The sequence below is a fragment of the Chaetodon trifascialis genome, chromosome 24 (assembly GCF_039877785.1).
Source record: "Chaetodon trifascialis isolate fChaTrf1 chromosome 24, fChaTrf1.hap1, whole genome shotgun sequence".
Lineage (NCBI taxonomy): Eukaryota > Metazoa > Chordata > Actinopteri > Chaetodontiformes > Chaetodontidae > Chaetodon > Chaetodon trifascialis.
Genome location: NC_092079.1, coordinates 5,932,875 through 5,959,958, shown reverse-complemented (window position 1 = coordinate 5,959,958; position 27,084 = coordinate 5,932,875). Strand labels below are relative to the sequence as shown.

The 27,084-nt window shown below is 45.0% G+C and overlaps 1 protein-coding gene across 8 annotated transcripts in view; it reads right to left on the bottom strand.

Moving 5' to 3' along the window:
• r3hdm1 (R3H domain containing 1) overlaps window positions 1-27,084 on the bottom strand; it is a 45,321-nt gene that overhangs the window by 2,357 nt on the left and 15,880 nt on the right. For 3 of the 8 annotated variants that reach the window (XM_070957600.1, XM_070957595.1, XM_070957599.1), the window contains exons 4-23: window positions 21,281-21,404; window positions 19,016-19,094; window positions 18,586-18,645; window positions 17,862-18,002; window positions 17,463-17,571; window positions 17,143-17,238; window positions 16,720-16,745; window positions 16,355-16,408; window positions 15,377-15,609; window positions 13,437-13,706; window positions 12,790-12,944; window positions 11,698-11,823; window positions 10,405-10,752; window positions 10,036-10,195; window positions 7,172-7,329; window positions 6,328-6,461; window positions 4,270-4,373; window positions 1,982-2,163; window positions 1,158-1,299; window positions 130-227 (exon numbers count right to left, since the gene is read on the bottom strand). In XM_070957600.1, the coding sequence (XP_070813701.1) occupies window positions 130-227; window positions 1,158-1,299; window positions 1,982-2,163; window positions 4,270-4,373; window positions 6,328-6,461; window positions 7,172-7,329; window positions 10,036-10,195; window positions 10,405-10,752; window positions 11,698-11,823; window positions 12,790-12,944; window positions 13,437-13,706; window positions 15,377-15,609; window positions 16,355-16,408; window positions 16,720-16,745; window positions 17,143-17,238; window positions 17,463-17,571; window positions 17,862-18,002; window positions 18,586-18,645; window positions 19,016-19,094; window positions 21,281-21,404 (2,799 nt within the window). Of the gene's footprint in view, window positions 1-129; window positions 228-1,157; window positions 1,300-1,981; window positions 2,164-4,269; window positions 4,374-6,327; window positions 6,462-7,171; window positions 7,330-10,035; window positions 10,196-10,404; window positions 10,753-11,697; window positions 11,824-12,789; window positions 12,945-13,436; window positions 13,707-15,376; window positions 15,610-16,354; window positions 16,409-16,719; window positions 16,746-17,142; window positions 17,239-17,462; window positions 17,572-17,861; window positions 18,003-18,585; window positions 18,646-19,015; window positions 19,095-21,280; window positions 21,405-24,489; window positions 24,580-25,180; window positions 25,199-27,084 lie in introns of all 8 variants that reach the window. The other 5 variants (XR_011601680.1, XR_011601681.1, XM_070957594.1 and 2 more) reach the window with 4 other exon arrangements.

The following is a 27,084-nucleotide window of genomic DNA, read 5'->3' as shown; positions in this document are numbered from 1 at the left end:
CAGGCTGAGAAAATAACTGTCAGAAGACTTAAAAACCGTTCAAATCAAGTGTAATAAGTGCTGTGTGTGTGTGTGTGTGTGTGTGTGTGTGTGTGTGTGTGTGTGTGTGTGTGTGTGTGTGTGTGTGACCTGGTGTTTGGCCACCATGTGGGCAGTGTGGATCAGCGGAGGTCTGATGGCGGGTTTGTACTGCAGAGGCTGGCCCAGTAGAGAGTAGTGGGCTTCACCTAGAGGTCACAGCCAAAACACAAAGTTAGCAAAAACAGTGAATTTTCAGATGAGTAGAAACAAGAACGTGAGTTTCCTGAGGGAACAACGGGACATTTAAATAATTATATTTCATATAGAAATGATAAGTTCTAAGAAATAATGTATTCGATCAAACTGAAATCTGTTTTGTGATTATAATTATAACAACTTAGGCCTCTTTGTAGCACTGAGCTAACTTCAGCCAGAAAAGCAGTTTCTAACTAAGCTAGCTGGCTTATTTGATCATTTCTGCAATTCAGCCAAGACATAATCATGAAGGCAGCTGCTTTAAAGAACATTAACTTCTAACTGTGCCTATAAATCTGAAAAATGAAATCAAAGATACAACATTTGTAAGACAGAGTGCTAAATCTTATTTTAAAACCATGCTATAAGGTGTTTCATAGGGAAGTGAGCCAACTATAAATATTAAACTCATCTCAGGGCTTTACATTTACTAATTTTATGGGCACTTTGACAACTGAGGGAGAACGTTTAGGGGCACAGTTTTAAGTTAATTTTCTTTAAAAGGCACCGCAACGACAAATATCAAGTTAGCCAACTTAGCAAAGCTGAGCTAGCTACCGCTAGTCTGGCAGCTGTTTGCTGGCTAGCTACCAAGACGACAAGCTAGTAGAAGTACAGACTAACTTAAAAAAAAAAAGATTTTCTGAAGATTGGTAAAACTAAATATGTAATCACAACTATATAAACTTCTTAATGGCTGCTTACTGTTCAGTAACAGCTAATTCTTGCACCAATTTTCTTAGTAACTTCTCCACAAAATGCACACTGAGGACTGAGGCACAAACACACCCCCATCAGTTTCAGTCGGCCTGCTGTGCTGGTCTTTAATGCATTGTTCTGTGTCTGTGAGTAAACGCCCTGGTGGCCCATGCATCTCTGACCTTGTCCACTGTGGCAGAACGCTGTAGGGAGCTGCGGGTGGTGGGCCATGACAGGGATGGACGAGATGCCTGATGGGAGGCCCTTGACGCTGGGCGGCTGACCTGGCAAGGGAGTGAGTGCCGGAGACGAGGGCAAGCTGCTCTACACACAACACACCGGCAGTGCGGCGAGAAATTACGGGGAGGAACACAAACACTTTCATTCAAAAAAACAACCACAAAAAAAAACAAACAATCATCAGTATTTCTCTCTTTGGAAAAGTCATTGTGCTGTTCAAGTCGTTGCTTTAATGTACCATTCCAACCACATTAGTCCCCCTAATGTACCATTACACCCTAATGCTAAGGACTATTTTCTCCTCATTTTCAGGCTACGCCAGCGTTGATTTCATTTGCAGAGCCTATTTACTACGACATTTAACCTGCCTGGAGAGCCGGGGAGGCCGGGTTTGGCTCGAGGGGGCAATTCTCACGTCACTGTCAGACTCCGACAACCAAACTAAATTGGCTTTCAAATTGCTTTCTTGTGACCGTCTTAACTTTCTGACACATACCATATTGTCCTATGTGGCAAACGTTACCTGAGCAAATTTTGAATTTAATTTAAAATCATTTGGAAATTGCTGTTGTCACGTCAAAACCTCCAGGCCACTGAGCTAATTAAATCTTTTCAAAACCGTGAGACGAGTTTTTAAAAGGTTGTAACTACAATATTTCCACTTGACAGCACAAAAGTTCAATTTCCTTTTAGCCACTGTCTGCAAAGGGTTTTTGTTTTGAGCGACTGTCTTTGCCTAATCGATGCACTCGGGCTGCGTTTGTACCTGGGTGTTGTCTGGAGGCGGGGGGAGCTCAGCAGGCCTGCGGCTGCGCTGGTGCTCGGCGCCCGGGTGTTTGTAGTTGGGCTGCTTCCGCTGGCAGGGGGAGGGGGCCCGGGGCTGCTGGCAGGGGGGTGCTGTCATTTGCAGCATCACCATGCCGCTGCTGGGGCCTGGGGGTAATAACCCTGCACACACACACACACACACACACACACACACACACACACACACACACACACACACACACACACACACACACACACACACACACACACACACACACACACCAAAAAAACCCCCCAAAAAAACAGGCTAGAATTAAAATATAGTGTTGACAAGAGGCAAATCAGGTCAGGCAGACATGGCGAAACACTTAATGCTGCTTATTTTTATTCAATTCATCACATAAACCCTTAATTTATGCACCAAAGTAAACTGACAGACTGAATGTGTTCTCGCCCCAAAGCTCTATTTCAGCACTTTTGTTCAGCTACACACCTCATCAGCGAAACACCGTTAGCCGCTGAGCAATTAGGTTTTAAGTGCCTTGATTATAAGGGCACAACCGTAGTGGCAATAACAGCCTCCATTCCCTTTTCCTGCTAAATCCTCTGCGATGATCCGGGAGATCCAATTATCTTATTAGTTTGTGACGCATGAACGTGACTGATGTGACTTTAAAAAAACAAAAAAAAACAAAGAAAAAAACCATCAGAGGTTGACGAGCGAATGAGCTAAAAAAGCACAACAAAACAAAATATCCTAGATAATTAACTTGTGTTTACATGAAGCTCACATGAGGTGGAAATCTTCCTGCAAACTTTGCACAGCCGACGCCACTGTTGATTTATGAATTAATGCCCAACAACAGTAGCAAGGACAATGAATTTTGGACTTAATCTGCAGATTATTTCTGGCCCCGGCCTAGCCAATTAAAAATGTTTACTGGTGACGCTGTAGGTAAGGCCGTCGCGAGACCTTCATCTGACCTCATTACTGACGGGTTGGAAATGATGGCTCCCTCCATTGCTCCCCCATAATAATCAGACATGAATAATAAAGGTCATTAGTGAGGAGACTGCCCCACCTGAGCTCTCCACAGAGATCCTGTGAGCCTGCGAAAGGCCAATACTAAACGGGTGATACATGAAAAGATGAGTTATTATGGTGATTTTTATTTATTTAAACTTCACAGCAAATGATTCAGACTTTCATCTACCAGTCTCCCAATTTACCTTCTGTATTTATCCACAGACTGCTGCACTAGACTGATATTAGCTCCATGCCTCAGTGGGCTATAATATCTGTCATCTACCTGCTCACAGAAGTATTTTAAGTTGTAGTGACATAAGTAAAATAATAGAATTTCACTCTGTATGCAAAGGACAATGCATAATGCAAAAATGTCTTCCCCCTTTTAGCACACAAGTTATTAATATAATACACAGACAGAAGAAAAATGGCCTCCTTGGGTTACAAGATAGTCGGACTGCAGCACTACAGTGCATGCATATGCAAATACACACACCTGTACATGTACAGAAATATGTAGGAGTACACATATATTCACATATTAATAATAATATACTTTTGTCTTGTAGAGAACAGCAAGCAGTTTGATGCTGCTGCTAAACATGTAAGATACTCCCTTCATTGTAATTGTGATAAATTAAGCAGAGAATCACTGTTTAGGAGCAGAGACAGTTGGGAATATTCTTACTTATAGTATTCGATTTAACCACGCCAAACCCGGTGATAATCTATCCCAATACAACCACTGGAGCAGAGCTCGCGCTGGAGATGCCTCAATGATTTCTTACTTTCATCGTTTTCCACTGTACCAAACTATATTTTGACTGAGTTGTTGTCAACATAACAGTAGCAGCGGTCGACCCGCTAGCAGTTCAATCTGCGTGCGGGCAAATCACTTTCACTTATCCAAACTCCAGGGAGCCGTCATCACCACGCCTCACTGTTTCTCATTTTGAAAATCCGGAGTGTAAATCTAATCACGCGTGGGACGCACATACAATGGCAGAGTAAACCCAGGGAAGATTATTTCATTAAGAAGCCCGAGTCGTAGCTATGAAGGAATACATTCTGCAGTTATTGACACTGAGAGATGAGGAAAAATACAGAATGCTGGAGCCCTGGCACTGATGGGGAATCTCCAGGGTGGCTAATGTCAGAGACTGAAAATATCCTCACTCTCCCGCGTGATCCTGCTGCAGATCACCGCGTGTTTGAATCTCGAGCTCGGCTGTGCTTTGGGTTTCAGAAGGGGAGCGTACCTGCATACTGCTGGCCCGGGTGCTGCTGGGAGACGCAGGGTGATGAGGTCTGAGGAAACTGGAGCTGCTCCATCATCTGGGCCGGCAGGAAACTCACGGTGGAACTGTGACCAACACACAGAGGAAACCGAGGGCTTTAAGACAGGCTTTCTGCAGTTTAATTCAAGGCTTTTTCTACATCCCCGTTTCACAGGCATATCAGCCAAAGTATGAAAGGCATCACATTTCTGTCAGTACATCCCAGCAGAATGGAACAATTAGAGCTGCAGCCATTCGCTGAGGGACAGAAAATTAGCTGCAACTATTCTGATAATCAATTAATTGTTTACTGTACTGTAAAATAAATGAATAAATTAAGGTTCCAGCTTCTCAAATGCAAGAATTGTGGCCTGTCATTGACTTACAGTTTAGTAGATTTGAATATAATTGGGTTTTGGACCACTGCTCAAACAAAGCAACACCTTTGGCTGACATCAGCTTTGGCTCTAGGAAAGTGTGATTGCCAGTTTTGACCATTTTCTGACGTTGTTTCGACAAACTGATTAATCTAAAAATAATAATCTGCAAATAAAAAGCCCTAAATGCAACATACCCTCATAACATTGTTAATTAATCTTTAAACATGACTTAGATCTGGATAAGCAGCAGAAAATGGATGAATGGATGGATAAACCGATAAAAAAGATTTGTCAAACTCTGCAGATACCGCGTTTAAGTATTTAAATGTTGCCAAATTTGTCACTGGAAGTGCTTCTAGCACTCCAGAACTTGAAGAAAAAGACGTCCAATACGACGCTCACACCTAAGTAGGTCTTAAAAATCACTTCTAAACCTGCACAGACGGAAATCTCCAGGAGCTCTGAGATCTTAACGCTGCGGTTGGGGTATTAAATCTGAAATTTAACTTTAAGTCCATCTGCAGGGTAGCTGCGCTCTGCTCTGTAAGCAACCTGCCTGCAGGGACTCGCGTACAGCTGGTGAGAAAGCAGGCTGCAGGTGGACAGTCGGCCCTCGTGGGAGAACACTGAGCCGCTCCAACACTGTCGCATAAATCATTTCCACGCTGACTGCTCTACAAACGCAGCCTCATTTTACAGCTGGGACAATGAGAGAGTGACCTCCCCTCGCGTGTGTGTGTGTGTTTGTGTGTGTGTGCCTTTGCATTGTTCCTCTGCAGGTGATGACTGTGTACATGGCTGTGTTCATGTCTGCCGTTTGTTATGTATACCGGCGTGCACGGCGGTCCCAGTAGTGCTACACTCACCAGTATCCAGATTGATTGGGTCCATGGAGGTAGAAACTAATTACATGTTTTGCTTTCTGTGAACCAGTTCTATCAATCAGCTTTATAATGAGAGAGAACAACGCTCCACACTACTCCACACCAGCAGAGTAATGGAGGAAAACGACTAAAGCTGCATTTGAGAGGGCGTCAAGAGTCGACATTCATCCGCTATACGAACACCCAGTTCACCAAAAGCATCGCGGTAATAACCTCATTTTTTCCCCCCACAGTGAACAAAGATGACCTTGGCTCGGAGCGGCTGTGGGGATTCACTCATCAGGCCTATAAATAAGAGGCACCTTCAGCAGTGAGAAGCAGCATCAACTACCTGCAAATCGGTTTCTGGGACAAAGTACATCTACAGGCGAGCTCATAATTTCACCTAAACCTGATTAAAGCAGCTTCAGCCATTAGACGCTGTCATTAGAAAAGGATGAACATAAATCAGAAGAAGTTTATTATCAGTGTGTACATGACTTAAGTTCATTTAGGAGAAAAAAGCTGAAGCAGAAAACACTATTAGCTCTATTTGACATTTCATACAACTGCTTTAGGCCTTAAGAGTTATCATTAAATGGATCGATGTGAGCTGGGTTATCAAAAAAAAATCATGTTAATGCCAAACATAAACGTGCAATATTAACTAATGACTCCCATACATCAAAGTATTGACGTGCATGTAAGCTGCTTTCTTGTCTTATGCAATAAAGCAGCATAAACATACAGCGATCTGGCATTTCGATCTAAAAACATGTGCAGAGCAAAGACGGTACCTCATGGTGGTGTGCTGGTTCGGGGGTAGCAGGCTGTAGCAGGGCTGCATGCCAGCAACAGCCACTGCCCCCTGTCCTGGCTGACAGGACACAAACACCGGCTGCTGGTACGTCTGCTGTGGTACAGAAACCTGCTGCGGAAAAAAAAGAAACGGCAGGTGAAAATCAAGCAAATAAAGCCACCAGAAAACAGAAAACTGGCGTTGCTGGCTAATTCCAGCACATATACACAACCGTTAGATCATTTCCAGAGGTCGGGCAAACACAATAAATGCAAATATGCATTTATTTCTCAGCTGGATGACAAGAAAAAACAAACAAACAAAAAAACCTTTGTGTGTTTTGAGATTTTCGCTCGCTATGAATACCAGCGTAAGAGCCCGTAGCATCGCGGGAAAGTGCTTTTCTGTGACACCAAAGACTGTTTTGAGTGAGCACTTCAGTCTTGCATTCCTCTATTTGATATTTTAAAATCCACTGTGCCACAGTTTCTGTACTTTCCTTAATCTGAAGGACAAATAACTCAGAAGTCTACTCCAGCATTCTCTGGTCATTGCACAAAATGCCAACGGCCACACAGGAATGTACATCACCGGTTGGGCTGGCACTCGCTGAGTAATCTATTGGCCTATAAAAATACAACAATGGCTTGACAATCAGTCAGCCTCTATTCTCTGCTAACATCGAATGCACGCTCTTATTTTCGAAGCTCTCCTCTTCCTGTGCCACTAGCAACAAAGGTCTCAACAACAGCAAATTTCATTCATGACAAAATGAACTGAACGCTCTTTTTTCACTTTCAGACTGCTAATCTCTGTCTGACACTGTCTCGTCATCACAATACCTGATAAGACTGCATTGGAGGGTACTGGACCATCATGCCTTGCATCTGGTTGCCCATATTGCTTTGCTGGTTGCCAGTGAGAGCGAGGTTGGGTGTTGGCTGTACGCCCACTATGGTCTGGTAGCTGGACGCTGGGTTTGGCATCACGGCTTGGTGCACTGAGGCAAAATGAGAAAGGCACAATACTGTGACCGAATGAAAAGAGACGGCCGATAGGAACACTGATAATAAGAAGACACGATTAATATTCATCAATCCTACGCAACATAGCCAAAAGATGGCACTAATACAGCCTTAGTTAGAAAGATTTTGAGGAGGAAAATAGTTGAGAGTTGAAAGCAAATGAGCTGCTTGTGAGAAGAACGAGGAAGTCTGGGTTCGGCTCAAGGAGTTCAGCTGTTCCAGCGAAGCAGGTCTGAAGCACTCGGAATAAATGAGAAAGTCAATAAATTTGATTTAGCTTGCGGTGGCCTGGGCCTGCAACCTGAGCGGCCGAGCCGAGAAACAAACTTCCACTTCAACAAGTCATTAGGTTCAAGGGGCAAACGGAGAATGGGAGCACGCTTCGGCAGAGCTTGTTAAAAATGCATTTGGAGCGGCCAAAGAGAGCGACACCCAAAAGACGACGCAAAGTCACACGGATCCGTCCATTTTCTAATGGCCTAAAATGGCGGCAGAGGGGGGGAGGGGGAGAGAATCGAAACACTTAAATGTCAAGGTGACAAAAAGAGACATTTGAAAATGCTGTCCCTCGCGACACACACATGCGGTAATCCGAGTGACAAAGGAGAGGACGTCCTTTTGTGAAGGTGTCTTTACAGTCTGCCGCCCTGGGAGAAAAGTACAACTAGACAATGAAAGTGCTCCAAGAGGAACAGAGAGGGAAAGGACTATTTTTATCCACCCTGTTCTCCCCACCTTCACTTACAAACCAAGCATGAAATGGCCATAATATCAAATTTTACTCCTTTCCAGCGGGCAGCAGATTGTGACTTCTTCACTCAGGAAATTCCCTCAATATCATGCAAGTGTCATGTAGGCGCCCTCCACCCTGCGTCGCCTGTTGCCATGGCGACCTTGCTGTACGTCCGGCAGGTGAGGAGTGAGGGGCTGAAAAAGAGACCGGTTCACTGTGAGATTCATAGAGGCCTCTCAGACAGCGTCCCGGCCCCGCATCCCACCTCTCAGGCTCAACGTCCTCTTCGGCTTAAAACCATGATTAAAAAACACGAGAGAGATGGCTTTCGAGCTGAAAGGAATGCAGCCGAAGGCCCAAACTAAAAAATTCAATACAACAAACAGCTGACTAAACCCATTCATTCGACCCTAAACAGACACTGCAGGGTTTATATCCAATGTCCAGTGTTTCAGCCTGCTGCAGGCTTTTGTACTGTTTAGTAAAAACTCATCTTTTTAATGCTGCTTTAATCTGAAGGACACTGTCCAAGGCAACGTTTGGACATACAAGCTCTTCCTCCGGCCTTTTCTGTCTCTTACATATGTTGTATGTGTTGCAGTACAAGCATGGCGTCAACCGACCGACAACCGGCACCGTTCAACAATAAAGAGGAAAGAAGACAAATCCTTGAATCCCTTCGCATGCAATACAAGCTGCTCTCCCAGAATGACCATGACCGAAGCCCTGTGGTGGTGGTGGTGGTGGTGGTGGTGACTGTCTGATGCAAGTGAGTGGAAACATTCGCAGGTTTCTCTGTGGACACCGACTGGGCCGTCTGAGAATTTCCACTGATAGCTTATTTATTATATGTGCAATGCATGCCACTGTTTCTTCACCTTTAGTTGGTCTTATATTTTTTTTTATTTAATTAATACAAAAACAGACGGGAGACAAGTCTTTTTTTTCCTGTTTCCCTGAGAAATAATTGCTGTCCTTTGCCTTTGTAGGTCAGCTTCATTTGTCCGCTGTCTATTCCCCAGCTCCCCAGCAGGGAAGCCGCATTTGCAGCCTACAGATGACAGAATAGTGCCGCAGCCACTTACACAGATGTGTGTGCGCCAGTGTGTGTGTGTGTGTGTGTGTGTGTGTGTGTGTGTGTGTGTGGCTGTACAAGTCACAACCGTGCCAACATTACATCCAGTTAAAAGTGTGTGTGTGCGTGAGAGAGAAACGCCAAGCAGGAGCTAACAATCTCCACTCCTGTGGCGAAGAGGAAGACCAAGAAAAGGAAAAAAAAAAAAAAAAAAGAAGTGGATGACTCCCGGGGAGACATCTGAACTTGTGAAAACAAACAAACAGAGAGGAAAGAAAGGGAGAAATATTTGTCCTTCAGTGGAGCCGTCGGACTGCGGCTGGCATAGCTCCCTTGTGAAGGAACGCACAAGAACAACAACGGCAACAAAACAATACGCTCTAAGAGCTGAAAGGGGGAAGTTAAAGTCTATTGATAGAGGACGGCTCTTGATACAGCAGCGAGGCTGAGCTTCGCTCTCGACGCCACAAAGTCTGGAAATTCAAAGAAAAATCGGTCCCTTCACATCAGAGGCTGCAGACCTCATTTATTAAAAATGTCCTTTGATTTGTCTTTAGATCCAACATGCAACTATTTCAAAGCCTTGTTTGAATAAGCTGCAGCCTTGGTTCATCACAGAAATCTGGAGGAATGGAGGGTAAGGTGCCCTGCTGTTTCTCGGTATCCAGGTGTGTTTGTCATACGACGCTGCTTTGAACTGCATTTAATGACTGGTTAAGAATAAAACAGCCTTTTTTTTTTGAATGAATCCATCTCAGCAGGTCGTTCGCAGTCACATTTTTGTCTGCTGCTGAAAATGCCAGTGTGACGCACATTCTTCAGGTGTCAAAAGGGGAAATAATCTGGCAGGTTTTGAGACGGCCGTGTTCATACCTTGTTGCTGGGGCAGGTTTTGGCTCTGAGGGCAGTTATAGGGCAGCGAGTTGATGGGGGGCCGGTAGTGCTGCTGCTGCTGCTGCTGCTGCTGCTGCTGCTGCTGCTGCTGGCTGGAGCAGTGGGGGTGGTGCGCTGAAGAGCAGTAACACGTGGACATCTGTAAGAGACGCATTAACACAGACTCAAGGACTGTGTGGCACATCAGCGGTCCCATTTGGATGCACTTCACAGCGACAGGAGAGACGAAGGATTAGTCATAAAGCTGGTTTCCACTGCAGGAGTGACTCATGACTGAGACAACCAACCGACAGATCACCACATTCTCACACATTTATGGACTGCCGGTGTGATTTTAGATACCCCTACCTGCTGGACAGGCTGTTGGATGTATGCGTGTTGCTGGAGCAGCGGCTGGTTCAGCGCGGACCCGGGAAAAGCAGCGGGGCCCGGGGTGGAGCTGGGATATGCATTGTTGGGGCCCGGGGTCTGCAGCGCAACAGCCTGACCTTGTAGCACCCCTGGGTGTCCTCCCGATGGTCCTGCCACCATGTAGCTAGCGACCTGCTGCTGTGGAGGGGCTCCCTGCAGTACCACAGAGGAGGGGTGGTGGTACACAGTGGGATAGTGGCGGGCTTCCGGAACTGAAGCCCCGCTGTCGCCGGGCTGCTGCTGCGCCAGAGTCATGTGACTGAACTGGGCATTGAGGGCGTCAGGCTGGAGAGACAGAGTTAAATGGTAAATGCAATGCGATAAAAGAGATCACCATATACATTAAGCATTAAATCTGCTCAGAATATGAATCAACACAACCACCAGGGACAGCTAACTTCTAAGCTAAGCGCTAAATCAAAGACATTTACTCCACTGGTGTTCCCTTGAAGGTTTAAACAAATACAGATCTGACCCAGGTCTGCAGAGACGAGCCGAGTGTAAAGCTAACTATTTTTTTTTCTTTTTTTTTTTTTCATCACCAAAGCACGCCAGTTCAGGTCATTTCTGACATGTTGTTGGAAAAGTAGTGTTTTTAGTCATGGATTATTCAGCGCTAACATCTGGTGATGAATTAAATATTAATGGAACTTTCCACAGGCATAATTAGTCACAGAGGCATGTCTTTCACTAAAACCAGGTCAAAAATGAGGTTAAGTGAATGCATGATCTATATATGTGGGGAATGGCTCCTGCTGGATTTACATACACCTTTCCACCAAAAAAAAAACCCTGAACTAAATATTTAATTGGGAGAGTAATAAGATCTGTATTGAAGTTTGTAAAGGTGCTGTGCTTGATTTTCGATATTTAACCGTTAAAACAAACCTCCAATTCTGCAGAACTACACTGAACATGAACACCAAACTCTGCTTGGACAGAATGTAGGTAATAATGTAGCTAGGTTTTTAATATATTACAGAAGATTACTTATCCAGGAGCTCATTTAAAGGCACATACATACAGTATGAAGACCTGGGTCAAAATAGAGCGCAGAGCATTTCTTTAGCCCGACACCAACTGTGCAGACTTTTTGGACATCTGTGTCAGAGTTTAATTTATTAATTTAACTGCTCAGAGAAAAGTCTATAAATAAACTCTTAATGAGCCAGGTCTGACAGGAGATGGAGCGGGGGAAGAATAATAAAATGGAAGAAAGTAGTTCTGTACCACAGTGTACTGTTGGTTAGGACAGACGGGCAGGAACTGAGAAGGAGGAAGAGGAGGAGGAAGAGGATACGAGACCGTTTGGTTGTGGACAGGCTCAGAGGACAGCTGGAGAGGAGGACAGATCAGCTGAGGAGGGAAGGGGAGAAGAAATGGACAGAGGGACAGGAGATGAGACTGGAGGAAGGATGCTAGTAAAATGATCGGAGCCTCAACTGACTGTTTGCAAAGCCCCACGAGCTAGCTAACAGCCCAACGTTAGCTCTGTGAGCTGGCTAAAGCTACACGTTGCGGGCAAAAAATTAGCATCTTCACGAGCTGATGAGCCATACTGACATGGAAACAAGCTGCATTGTTCTTGTAATGCAGTGTTACCGCCAGCAAAGAAACTGCTGTTTGTTGTTGATTACCCTGTTCAGCTGCTTAGCTCACATACCGAGACACAGAGAGGTAATTTCTGTATCTTTAAACGGCAGATGCTTCAAGAGAACAGACTTTTAGGATGAGGACGAACTGTTTGTGTTCATGACGCTCTCTCGGAGGGAAACGCTGGCTGGAGCAGCTGGACAGTAAAGGTCCCCACGTCCAGTAAACAGTAGGACAGAGGCACTATCATTACTTACACTCTTTAAAGTACCATGACGGACAAACATAACAGCGCTTCACTGGACTGCACTTTGTTTTTTTAATGTAACCTGTTATCCCACATAATAATAGAATAGAAAATGCTCCTTGGCCTTGGGAGAAAAGCAGGTGACTAGTGTAGTTAGTTAGCTTGACAGGCTAATGATTGCAGTTTACATTAGAGCAGATAAACGCACCATTTACTCACTTCTTTATGTATGTATGCAGCATCACTCTTACTGTTTGTTTGACGGTGCCTCATGGCTGCTAAGCTATGATTGGACAACGGAGGGGTTTATTAAACAGTCAGTTAAGCTCCAGCCATTCTACTATCAGCTCTCATTTGAACACTACAAGTTAGTGAAGTTAGAGAAGGTTAGAAAAAAAAACACTGTAGTCTTAATATGAATTCAATGTGAATGAGGAAAAAGTCAAGATCCCTGCTGAAAAAATGCCATCCCACCCACTGACCTGCGAGTGGAGGTGATTGGTTGGCTGCTGATGTGCTGGGGCAGCCATTGGCTGCTGTGGGGGTTTCCCCTGCTGTGGGTTCCTGCCAGCAGCCGGGGCGACAGTGGTCGGGTTATAAACTACAGTGCTGCCGTCGGGGTGGATGAAAGGCTTGCCTGTCAAATTAAATTCATGGGAGACCAGAAACCACAGTGATGTGAGCTACACACACGCTAATAATTCAACATCATACAAAAGGAAACACTTGAATTATGCTCCTCATGACAGAGAAGGACACACCCAAACATGGTCTGGGAGAGGAGAGTCAATGAGAATTAACAACCTTGGCAGTATATGAAGTTCAGTTCGGAGCCCAAAAGTGCACAACTGTGTGTTTGGCCCATGATGAATATTTACAGATCTCTCCCATCTGTTCTATGCATTTTGATCAGCGGGCTTTGGTCTGACTACTAATTTGACAGACAAACCCAGAGCAGCCCTGTGCCAACCTGGAATTCTGTCCTCAAGTCATGAATATTAATTAGCGAAGCATAAATTGCAAGACAGGAAAAATGTATGTGGGGAAAAACTGACTTTGATTTAACGCAGTAGATCGAGCCGCCAAACTCTGGCTTTACATGTTCACACGGAGGCACCGCATCACCCACCTGTGTGTGGGTTGACCAGAACGCTGCCGGGTGGTATCCCTGAGGCTTCCAGCGGCAACACATAATAGTTTGTTGCATCTGTAGCAGATGGCGGCTGTGAAGGGACGCTCTTGATCATCTCAGGGTGTCCAGGGCCTCTAGTGTCAGCAGCCGGGTGGATCAAGGGGGTGCTGGGGATGTTGGACCAGGATGAGGCTGAAACTGGGAGAGGCAGCTGGGGACGGGATAGTGAGCTGGACGAGGAGCCGACGCTACTGCATGATTCTGAACCTGAGGGAGGAGTGGAACAAAGAGATTAATTGTTGATTTAGACATTTCCCAGAATGCCTTTAAGATGGCACTGGAGAGGAGGAACGTTGACTTGTTGCTTTCAGCCTGTCAGTAATTCATGAGAGTGGAAAGAACTGACGGTGACGATGAAGCAGTCGTGCCTCTTGCTAACAATGCAGCCTCTTCTGTGGCTGCATTGCATTCTGGTCTCTTGAGGCATCTGCTGACGGACAAATTGGTATCTGTGCACCATGTAATTAGTGAATGTTGTGCAAAATGGCGGAGCCCTTGGTTTTTGGGAGGAAGTCCCATCGCAATCTGGTGTGCTGCCTTTTCCATGGCTTAGTTTCATCATGTAGCTACACTGGAAATATCACCATGATGGCACTTTTACACAGAAAATAGCTTTTTCTTTAGATTGTCCTTTCTTTTAATTGTTATATCATGATATAAATATACTTTATTACAAGCAAATACTTTTGCAGAACAATGGATAACATTATATAAGATGGTTGTATGTCATCTGTGAAGTAATAGATAAGCTGTCAAATAATTGTAGTGATGTCAAATACTATCATGCAGGCAGAAACAATGGAATTCTCACTTCAGACTATTGATCATATATAAGCTCCCACGTTCAGGTAGTCATAGTGTGCAGCCTGTTGCAGGGAAAGGTTATTTGAGGGCTTAGGAGAAGGGCAAAGGTAGGAGAACATGGCAGCGCAGGCAAGATGTCTCCTCGACTTATACTCCCAAAACACAAAGTGAGGGCAGCCAGCCGCCTCGTAAACAACTTAAAAAACTGCTCAGGCAAGAAGCCCGCTGCTGCTGCCGCCGCTACCTCTCTGTGAGTGGAAAAAAAAAGAAGAAGAAGAAGAAAAAAAAAAACGACGACAGGAACTCGGCAAAAAAAAAAAAAAAAAAGCAGACAGAAACCGAGGCAGGGAACAGAATCGAGAGCAGAGGCCAACCAGGGATTTTCACCCTGCGTTCACTGAGATAAAGACGCCAAACCCACGGTTCATCTAATCTCAGCCAGTCAGGTTACAAATGTATCATATTGTGGAGTAAGCACCTGCAGTTGGGGAGCAGCCCTAACTTCATCTCGGTGACTTGTGCAGCACTTCTCGGTGCTTAGGCTTATACATTATGCAGCAACTCCACGCAGTTCGGTTTTACACTACTGCTGCTACAACACTTTTTTTAAGAGCCTCTTCCATCACCACGTTGCTGTATGGTGATTAGTTTTGACAGCTGTCCGGCTACAGGGCGGCCCACAGACTTTATTGACCACGGCAGGATGCGAACACTTGTTCTGATGAGACCTCAGGTTCCCCGAATGCCACAGGATTTAGCTCGGAGGTCAATATGCCTATTTGTGCTCCCCATTTACACAGTGCACTGTCTAATTAGCAAATTTTTCCTTTTCATGCTGCGACAGAGGGTTTCCTATCCCCTGTCTGAGTGACTGATGGAATAAATTACATGCTCACTTCCAAGTAAGAGAAATTTCAGAACAGAGAGATCCCTTCATCTACAATATTGACTGCTATGCTTTTAAAGTGCAAGCACAGGCAGTTTTTTCTGTATTTCGGGCTGCCTCACGAAAGTACTTTTCATTTAAAACAGAGTGAGGACATTCAGCGTCTCATCTCTGCCGTCTCTCTTGCCTGTTTTGGACAGCCTCCCGGTGCTCTTGCTGCTGGCCGTGCTGTCCCCGCGGACGAGGCCGGGTGAGATGCCGCTGAAGCTGCTGGCCTTGGTGATGGCGGGCCGCGGGGCGAGGCGGTTGGAGCTGTCCGAGCTGTCGGTGCTGCTCCACGGCCGAGGCTCCCCGTGCCGCGGCAGAGTTTCTGTCTCGGAGCTGCTCTGCCGGCTGGCGCCTGAGCGACCGGCTCTTAACCTGGGCAAGAAGAGCGCACTTTAAATACAATTGTTTGTATCTACATCGAATCTAAAACACTAAATAATACAGACCCCATCTCTGATCACATCACAGTAACTAGAGCTGCATATAGTGCTTATTTTCACTATCTATTAATCTGTTGATTAATCATTTGGTTCCAACAGTTAAACAGCCCAAAGATATTTCACTTAACATGATAAAATGCTAAAAAAAAAAAAAAAAAAAGCATCTATTTACATTCAGAAGCTGGAAGCAGAGAATTTTGGACATTTTTGCTTTTTTTTTTTTTTTTAAATAACAGGCATATTTGTTTATTTCAAGATGATTTAATTTCTGAGATCTTAACGCTGGTCTGCTGTCATCCTGGAGGACCATATTCAGCACTTCTTTGGTGGATTTAACTCCAGCAAGACTCCACCTCCTCCCACCAAACATTACACTGATGTATTCTTTAACACATGATCATTAAAAGAAGACATTCTCTTAACAACGGTCACATCGTTTAATTGCCTTGCTTTGGGCCGAACGGGCCGTCCCACACGAGGAAACCTGGGGAGAAAATCCCATTGAGCCGAAGCTTTCCTGAGCGGCGAAAACAAATCCTCAGCTCAGCACTCCAGCTCCTGAGCGAGCCGATTAAGGCAGACGGTGATTCAAAGGTTTCTCCTCTGCCTGCGGTCTCTGAAAGAGCTGAATGATGTGTGACTGGGGTGGGGGTGGGGGGCGGTGGGGGTGGACATACCTGAACATTTGCCGCCTCTGTTGGGTGCTCATGCATGCGTCTTCATCCTGAGCGCTGAAGGGAGGGGGAGAGGTGTTACAGAACATGCGCTGACAAAATGAGATATCCACCATTTTAAAACATGACAGAGCAGGCTCTAATTGCTGCTCTGACAGCAAAAACTATAAAAGTGATTGAACATTTAAAAGTAGAAGCTATCTGAAGAGCTTTAGTTCCATTTCAAGGGATGAAATTGGTTCTACTTTAGCCAATTAATTGACAATTCATCATCCACATTAGGCACAGCTTGCTGGAACCAAATTGTTACATAATGAGAGGTGAAGATAAGTCAGCGGTCATGGGATTAATGCAATTTTACTACTTACCTTCTGTCTAGTATGAACTGATCTCCCTGTGGGTGGGAAGAAATTACAGAAAATTACAAGGGTGCAGAGAATTCATGCCACAGTTTGCTCTTACAGTTATCTCCAGCACTTATCTTTGCATTTTGAGCTCTGCTGAAGGCTACGTCTCACGACCCTGTGCATTTCAAAAATCCAATCCATCAATAAGAATCGCTAAAAACCTGCCAGCTGCTTGGACGCCGTACACCTGCTTGCAGGTCTACTTAGAAACCTGACTTTATGAATTTGGCTCCGAATCAGAGCGACCCTGTCTGAAAATTCAGAAATCCAGCAGTGGTAATTGGTAGCAAGAAATCTTCTGAATTTGCACATGAATAGAAACGACACAAAGATTTGTGCAACATGGCCCCCACCCCCCACCCCGCCTACACAAACAGCTCTCACATCATGTGCAAATATCCTTTCTCTGGCTCGTTGGTACTCCTCCTCCCTCTCCTCCATCGATTTGCTCCTCTTGTCAGCTTTCAAACGCATTCGAATCTGGCAAGGACACGCACACACACACACACACATACATACACACACGCACAGGGACACACACACAAGCGTGCGCTTCTTTAGCACCAATGTCAGGGACGCCAGATTGTCCCACTCTTACCAACATGTCAGGAATGAAAGTGACAGCTTGGTGGAGAAAGAAAAAAAAATAAAAATAAATAAATAAAAAATATATATATAAAGAAAAAAAAAAAAAAAACACCTACCGTGCTGTCTTCACGATCAAAGCTGGAGTTGTCTCGTTTGAGAATGTAGCGTTTCTGAAAATCGTCCGCCCTGTCATCCTTGATGTGCTCTGAGAATTTCTGATCGGGTCTGTCGGTGGGGGGAATTCAACAGAGTTTTAGTGGCGGCTTAATTTCAGGCAGATGCTGACAGCGACATATGTTAACCAACAAGCAAGACAGGCAAGCAACTGATGTGTCCATTGATCGCAAGAGCTTATGGACGGAGGAAATTCTCCACCAATTAACTGGCGAAGTGATGGTGTAGTATCATGAAGGTCCATTCAGTGACCTCATGCAACGTCCACCATATTTCTTGTCCTGCTTTGGCTCAAATAAGGTCAGAAAACTTGTAAGAGGAAAGAGCAAAGAAAGGCTCACATTCTTGTGTTGGTGGTTTTGTTGATCACCACTGACTTCCCACTGGGGTCCACATTGTGGTCCATGCCAAAGTAGGCTGCCACTCGATGTAACAGCATCCTGTGATAGGGCGTCATGGGTGGGAATTTTCTCTTTTGGCTCCTAGAAGGAGATGAAGAAAAGTGGCTGATGGTCTACAGTTGAAATGTAAAGGGGAGAAGGGGGCCATCAGTCACAATCCCAGTCTGGAATGAGGAGTTCAAGAAGTGAGGGGCCGGTGCAGCTACGCCTGCCTCATCTGGTAAAAGTCTGTTGTTGTTTTACCTTGTAAGGACATATCTGCTCTTGGGTGTGTTTGGAAAAGCTTTCAAAGCACGTCTGAGTTCACTGGAGGAGAGCTTTAAGCCCTCAGTAAACCTAGATCAACATGACTACACTGGTAAAAGTGATAAACTGAATTTTCCACACTTTCAAAGACACTGAGAGGAAAATGTGATGACCAGCACCCAAAGTTCACAGACTCCTTTTAAAAATGAAGCAGCACATCCAAACACGCTCTGCACCCCCTCCCCCGAAACAGCTGAGACCATGAACAGCTGTTCGTCTTAATTGTGTGACATCAAGCACGGCCCATCTGAAGGTGTAAAGACCCTTCTGTGCTCGCATTCTGGAGGGCTCCGGCATCTCGAGAATAATTTAACTTGCTCTATCTAGATCTTAACGTATGCTAATGAATGCTCCTCACTCATTATTGCTGATGAAGTCCAAGATGTCCTGCTCCAGCTTCAGTAGCATGATTCGATCCCTAAAAAATAAATGACACGCAAAAACACAAAACTGGATTCATAATCAATAATCGCAGAACATAATAAAGATCACAACAGCACGTTAGCCAACTGGGAACTAGCGACAGTTAGCTCATCACAAACGCGACAATAACTTAGGACAGTTTATTCAAGACGTATTTGTGCCTTTGACTGCTGTCTCTTAACTTCTGTGGAGCAATTTATATTCTTCACAGAGCAGATGAAATAAATGTGGATTGTGTAAGAAAGCTAATAAACTCCAATAGCCTCTGTTCTGTCAAAGGTGAGCACCATCAGGACGGCTTGCTACTGGTCAGTGGTGGGAATTCCTGTGTCAAGTTCACGGATGTCCATGGATGTTGAGCATACCTGGGGTTGCCCTTCAGAGTGTTGACCAGGAACTCATGGAGATCGATGCCGGTTGAATCTGTGTAGTCTTGACTGGAATCTAGCCACCAGAGACACAGATCATGTTTCAGCGCTCAACTTTGCATCACAGATTCTACTTATAAAACACAGACGTGCACAGATTCCACCTTAAATGACACCTGCGGACAAATAAACTCAAACATATCCAGATTTCTAAAACAATCCCTGAGATTACAATGCAGGCCATTTTCTCGACGTAATTTTCTTTATATGAATAACAAGGAAATTGAAATGTTCCACCCCGTTAACTGCCCAAATTAATGATAAACAGTTAATGAAACGCTCGTTGTGAATATTGATATGCAAATTAATCAGCTTGTCATTCAACTATTAGCAAGGAAAAAAAAATGGACGTCTGCATGTCTGAGAAACTTTGCTGAGGGTGACATTGCTAAGAACCGTGCTATTGGACGATTATTGCGTGACCAACGTGAAATAAAAAAAACAAACAAACATCCGGCAGCTTGTATCAGCGGCGCTGAGGATGCCAGCTGAACCACTTAAGAAATGTAGAAGCTGTTGGATAACGAAGTTGACACCGAAAAAAAAAAAAAAACGTGTTCCTGTGCACCAACAAAAGATAGGACCCATCAGGGGGAGTCAGGGGACACTGGAGCTCGTTCCCCTCGGTGGGTGTCTGGTTTCTATAATTGGAAGCTGTCTCATCAGCGGTGTTGCTCCACAGAGGGAAGCAGACACCTTTATACGCCTGTGGGAATGCGTATAATTGCTTAACACCTTGAGCTTGTCGCAATTAACTGAATCACGCCAATTATCGGCCCATAATGAGATATCATTTAAAAAGGAGAAGCGCTTTTGGACAAACTGGGGGGCACTGTGCCAGAGAAGAAAAATGTTTAGGACTGGATGTTCCTTGTGACATGGTAAAGGATATAATTATTAGAAGGCTGTAATTTGGCTGAGTGGCATGGACTGTGCGATCAGTATCATTAAAGCATTTGGCTTCATTTCAATACTTCGCTTTCAGCGTCTCCGGTGACAAACTGCCAACAAAATGATATCAGGAACATTGAGGCATGTACGTAATCTATGGCAGAGCACTGGTGACACAGTGGCCTGAAATGGTAAAGTGTTTGGACGTAACAGCTCGACAAAACATCCAGATATTATGCTTCAACTGTGTCAAATTTAGGTTATCATTCCAGTCGATTCATATTTATCACACAGCAGAAACTTAATGAAAAAACTGAAACTTAATCTTTCAACTTTAGTGTTTTTTGTAATTGTGTCTATTTTTATGTATGAAGTCTTCATTTATTTCCAAAATTAGACACAAAATCACATCATGGTAGCTATTTTCCCTGCAGAAAGAAATAATACATGTTGAGACTTATTATGGAGGCTAAGTTCCTTTTAAATATGACTTATCTCCATAAGATGATGTATTTTTTGGCATAAGCGAGTTATGATGATTCTAACTGAGGACACACCTCCTGCCTCAACATGCATTTGGAGGCGCGGCTTCCCTTTACCAATACGGTGGCCGTTCCTGGGGAATTGTGTGAATTTGTGTTGGATATATGGACTCTACACAGCTGGACACAAGATTTTTAACTGCATGGTGACTACACCTAGCAGGCAGAATAGCACTGCACCATCAATTCACTTCGTCTGGACAAGAACTTTAGAAACTTTTCAGTGTGTCTTCCGCACACATGCATGCACTGCAAAGCTGCACTGCGAGAATTAAATTCATCGCGCAGACCCATCTTTTCGTAGCACGTGCAGCAAATACATCGCACTGTACAGCCCTGTCTGGTGTGAGTAGTTTTAGACGCGCGCATGTTTTCTTGCTAAACTTTTGACATATAAATTCCAATTTTTGGATGGGGGAAGCACATGCATCTTTCAGGCTCCTTTTTGGGAGTAAGCAATGTTTATAAATGAGGCCCCAGGTGTTTCTGATGTAAAGAAAGCTGAGGTGTTAATGGAAATATTTCAGCTCCTGTGGTGGCGAATCTATTCCACTGGCATCAGCCTCGTCAGGTCTTCACAAAGGTTTCCAACTTTAAAATCTCACCGAGCTCAGTGATAAATGCTTATTTTGAATAAACAAGGTCGTCGCTGATGGTGCAAGGACTTAAATGTGTGCAAATGCATTTAAGACTGTAATTTCCAAAACAGAAAAGAAAAAAGAAAAAAACTCAAACAAGCACTTCACAACATGTGACCTGCGTTTCTCACCTCTTGACAGCATTTTTCTCGGCGTTTTCTCGGGCTTGTCCACCTTATCGCATTTGTCCTCTTTCTCAGCTTGGTCCTGTGTGGCTCGATCTTCTTTGTCAAAGGGCTGGAGAAGGAATCCATCCTGAGACAAAACAAATCCAGAAAGACAGACTGATTCACAGGCACGTGTTTGAAACCGGCTGATGTCGTGTGCGTATGCCACGTGGCTTCGAGCGACAAGTGGAATAATGTCAGGATTTTACAAGACAAGTCAAGATATTCAAATACCAAATGTGACCTGGGTCAATGAACAGACAAGAGACATTACTTCAGAGAGGAGGCATTAAATACGAGGCATTTCATTCTCTACGATCTAGCCTCAGGTTCTAGGTTAATTAGAGAGTAGCATGGGCAAAAGAGGCCACAGCACGACACTTAATAAACTCTCCTGGTTTATCGCTGAAACCTGTTTCCTTGCCAGAGATAATGTGCCTGCATCCATGAATTCCAGATCGCAACGGCAATTAATCTGCCAGATTAGCTGTTTTTATGAAAGCACCTGAATAAAACATGAATCTGAGGCTGAAATTAAACAGCACAGCACGTCATTCCTTAAAATTCAACAGAATGACGCGTTAGCTGTGATCCTCCAACTGTTGTAAAAATGACAAAAAAAAAACAACCATGCTGCAATCAGAATGGACGACTGCTGTGGATGTTTTGCAAGATCTATTAAAAACGGCCTTGGTTTACCCCCGTCGTGCCCACCCTCCCCCGACACGCGCACACACTCACTCACACGCACACACTGAGAGCAGTATCTGATTTGCTTTTCAGGCAATTCGACAAAAGGCTGAAAGGAAAAGCTGAATAGAGGAGAGGGGTTGCCAGTGCACCGTAAGTGGATTAAACACAACTCTGGAAAGCTAACATCAGAGCCTGTGAGCGCGCGCGTGCGTGTGTGTGTGTGTGTGTGTGTGTACGCAAGAGAGAAATGAATGAATGAAGGAGAAGGGGTGACTGAGTGGCGGGAGAGCAGCTCATAACCAAAAAGGGTCATGAGTTTGATCCCTGTAACAGCTGCGAAGCAAGATAATGAGACGCTACGTTCGCCTTCATTTCAATACGCTCTGAATATATGTGAAAATGTAATATGCTAATGAGAAACGTGACTGACTAATTGCCTGAGCGAGACTGGGAGAAAGCAAAAATGAGTCTTGGATTGTGTGTCGCAAGTGACAGCGAGTTTGTGTGTGTGTGTGTGTGTGTGTGTGTGTGTGTGTGTGTGTGTGTGTGTGTGTTCGTCAAAGCAAAAGGATTTCTTTCTGGCAAGAAGCGGTGATGTTTGCTGCTTAATGCCACCCTCGGCATCACATGGAAGGCGCCCGGTTGATGTGCAGCTGTTGCGAGCTGCCTCATTTGTTTCCTGACATCCATTTACCTCGAGATAAAGGAAAAACGGCATGAAAATGATGGTCTTCTGAATATGTAATGAACATGCTGTCAGTCTGAAACAAAAAGTGCGGCGCGTATTCAGAGGCCCCGCGACGATCGGCCATTGATTGGAATTGACAGCCGGGCGTACAGTGGAAGGGCAGATGTAGTTTTTCAGGATGCAGGGACGGCATGGGCAGCCTACAGATCCATACAGCTCTTTGTTCTTTCCTTCTAATTTGATATTGGAGACAAAAATGGAAAATGACGAAGCATGCGACATGTTTAGATTTGATAATCAGGAGGTTTGAATGGGCATCGGTAATCATACCGCTGAAGGTGTACTCCACTTTTTTTCCTGTCCTTTCTTTATTGCTTTACCTCTCCCCTCTAGCTTAGTTTGCCGCAGAAGGAGTTTCGACTCCGGGCCCCAATAACAGTAACGGGGGAAATATCAGGAGTATTCAATTAGAGCGCTCCACGGCTCTCTGTAGCTGACGTGTGGAAATTGTAATTTCCTCGACATGATTGATGGCAGTAATACAGGACGTCGTGTGAGTGCAGACGATGCGAGACTGTTGTGGGAATAACACCGCCCTCTGGTTATGGAGCTCGGTGCTGACTGTCTGAAACGCCTCAAACGGACACACCTGTGTGTGTGTGTGCACGTGTGGAAGCATGCCACGAGCTGCGCAGAGTGGCATGTAATGGAGAAAGTTTGATCAGAGGGGGGTTTTGCCCGGAGACACGGCGTAAAAAAAGAAGAGTTGAATTAGCAAACTAACGTCCGGCTCGCTGTTGGAGCTCTGCGCATTCTGTTTCGATGACGTGACGTTTTCATCGGGCGGCCACGGCCGGGTGTTTAATCATCGCTGTCAGACAAAGGCCACTAATCAGAAGTCTACCTGCTCAGTTGTAAAGAGATGAAATGAAGAGCTGATCCCTGGTCAGTACTTCAGCGCTATGCACGTGGGGTTGCAGCTTAATGAATTGGGCTGAAGTGTCAGAGAACCACCCATGTCATACTGAGCTTCGCAAGATGATGTGAATGAGTGTGGCCTCATGTGAATTAGGGTTGTGCTGTAAAAAAACTGAGACTGCAATGAGCCTTAAATCTCACAATAACCATCAAACTTCACAGAAATATTACCATTATAGCTGAAAATGTTCAACATTCAATTCAACATCTCAGCATGACATATGTGCAGAGTCTTACACTGTTTTCACATTGATCTGCTGATACCTCAGCATTTACGCCGTGCAGGTACAACAATGATTTGTGACTAGTCTGCAGCCAATTGTGGTCCAGTATGCGGCTCACACAAGCGTGACATGGAAACTTGGGACATCCAGTGCACTTACACTGAGAATAGACTTGAAGTGGGATACCTCCTGTGTCCTGAAGATATATTCAGAGATTCCATGTTTTTTCATTTCATTTTTCATTTTTTAACGTCTTAAAACATGTCTGGAGGGCGTCTTTAAGTTAGTAGGTGTTTCCTGCTGGGTTTTAATGGTTAAAAAGCACAATGTTAGAACGTTGCACCACCCACACGCCAGTTTCCACACAAATTCCAAGGAAGAATATAATGCATGTGTTCTCAATGCAAGGGCTTTCCCCTTTACAAGTCATGTAAAATGCATGCTCAACATTACCACTCAGCATCCATAAACTAGCTGTGCTTTTGCAGGTATTGGTTCCATGAGAACGTTTCACTACGGTTTACAGCAAATCTGGTCGACCAGCACATCTCTAATGTGAACACACTCTGGTTATTCAGAGAGACTGTTACCTGAGGTGCTGCTGAAGGCTCAGGAATAGGGCAAGGAAAGGACTCTTCACACACTGCCAGGCTCCGCACGAGCTTTAGCCTGGTGTTGGACTAAGGAGGGGGTGCAGGTAGGTGGGCACAGTTAAAACCATGCACGCACAGACACAACTGCATCAATATCATCACGCATCACAGTGACAAGCCAAAGAAAACAGAAACAGCCAGCGAGCACGATCGATTGTTGCAAGCAAATCACACAGTTTCAATATTTCACATTTTAGCTGACAAATCTATTCCCGAGCGACTGAGCTTGCCGCTGCCAGATGATTGTAGACCAGAGGCTGCAGATCTTCTCAGATAACCTGATCACAACAATCTTAAATAAAAAATGGAGTAAGCTTGTTCACATAAACCAGGCCCTCTCGTGGTTATTCTGAGGGAACATCAACAGCAATGCAGCAAGCACAGCGGAAATCATTTCAAACTTTTTGCTCTTTCAGGCAAAAATTCACACCTCCACTATCATTCATATATTAGCAACTCAACATATTAAAATCATTTTACACGCCTGGAGCTATGCATAAGATGACGACTTGCTTGACAGGAAACACAGGTACAACTTCCAACTTAATCCAAGCAAACAACGCAGTCCAAGTGCACATTACACAGGTTGGAGCATCCTTGCACAACATGCATGTCGAGCGTACCGTACCTTAGAGTACTTCACAGGCTGTCCATACGGAGGGGAAAGGTGCAGGGAAAAGTGCACAGGAAAGGGAAAAAAAAAAAAAAAAATCAAACAACCCACAGAAGTTTGGAGGGGAAAAGAGGATCGTTACTTTAAGAAAGTGGAGAAGCCTGAATTAAATATGACTGGCCTACATTTTGTGCATGCGTGCGCTACTAGCTCTGCAAAAGAGCAAATCAATTCATACCAAGACAGCACAAAAAGACAAATAACCTCCTGTACTGCCTGTGTCTTTGTGTCGGTTCCTGAACTGAAAAATTTAAGAGCACAGGACGAAAAAATTTGCAGCATTGATGTGCGAGAAGAAAATGAAAATTCCCTGTGCAGCGTGAAATCTCAAGTTGAACATTCACCATATCCTGGGAGCATGAATTAATTTTGCAGAGCATATGCCACCAAAGCGGCTGCACTGTTGAGCCCCTTCCTCTCTCTCTCACACACACACACACACACACACACACACACACACACAGAGGGCAGAAAACAAAAGCCAGACATTTTGGCTGCGAGCGATTCGGGTCAGTTTTATGCGTTGCTCCCAGCTCCATTTAGCTGTCATGTGAATCAGACCCAGGCGCTGGAGGTGAGATGCAGAAAGCAGAGAGAGACCGGATGCCCAACAGTGTGTGAGACAGCTCGGTGCCTCTGTGCTTCACGCACTAGTGGCTGTGTGTGTGTATGTGTATGTATAAACAGAAGGTCTCTCAGTAGCACGCATAGAGGAGGGGGGAGACCTGGCAGGAGCCATTTCAGTCGAAATTGTAACAGAGCCCAGTCCTCCGCTTCCTAATCCCAACATGCATGCACACACACACGTGCATGCACACATACACACAGCTCTGTCCTTCCCACCTGTCCTCTAAAAATCAAAAGGACAACCCCTCCCTTTCCTCATTGAACTCGAGGGCCAAATAACACCTATAAAAAATTGAAATGGACCGCTGTTCGCCCATCTCCAACGGCTGTGACCCGCTGCTCCCCTTTCTATATCAGGTAATATGGATGCGGATGGAGGAGGCGAAGGGTGGGGAGGGGAGGGCTGGGACTGTGAGCGCACCGCTACACCAGCTAATTGAGCGGCGTGGGGCCGGTGGGGAATGAACAATGCCGGCAGGAGATAAAGGAATGGGAAAGGGGGAGTGGGAAAGGGCTGAAGTCAGCAGAAGTAGGGCGGCCACCAGCCACCTGTCCTGCCGCAGAGGATGGAGCTGGAGAGCTGGAGGCAGATGGTGGCAAAGTCACCCAGTCCCCCCCCCCCCCCCCCCCCGATTTCGTCTGTCGGAATGCTTTTCTGTCCCCCCATTACACCTACCAGCCCGTCTCCCATTCTCTTATCCTTCTTTCCTCCCTCCTCCGGTTCTCCTGCAATGAACGTTTCCGGCATTTAACCGCTGCCCTTACACAGAACGACAGAATTGGCTTCACCTCCTCCGCTGCCGAAAAATACGAGCAGAAAGGTCAGGGGCTTCAGTGCCGTCAGCATATCTTGGCATATCCTGAGACCGCGGAATAATTACACTGGGGTGAGTTTTAGGAAAAGGAGCGAGTAGCTGGAGAAATCCTACATTTGGAGAGGTCACCGAAAACATTCGAGGAGGCAAGGATACATGCAAAGTCAAATTAAGGTGAGTGAATGTGGAACCAGGGGGACAGGTTTTTTTTTTTTTTGGGATGTGATGTGAGCACAGGAAAAGAGCAGCTTGCTTGGTTTGAAGTCAAGAATTCTCCCCATACTACAGCATGTCATGTTGGCCAAAGAGAGGCCGCTGTGGCTCCATGTGGAAATTAAGGATAGAAGCGCACTGAATTTCCTTCCTTCAAAGATTTTCTTGAGTCAGTTACTTTTCGGATTGTCGGACATACTGAGA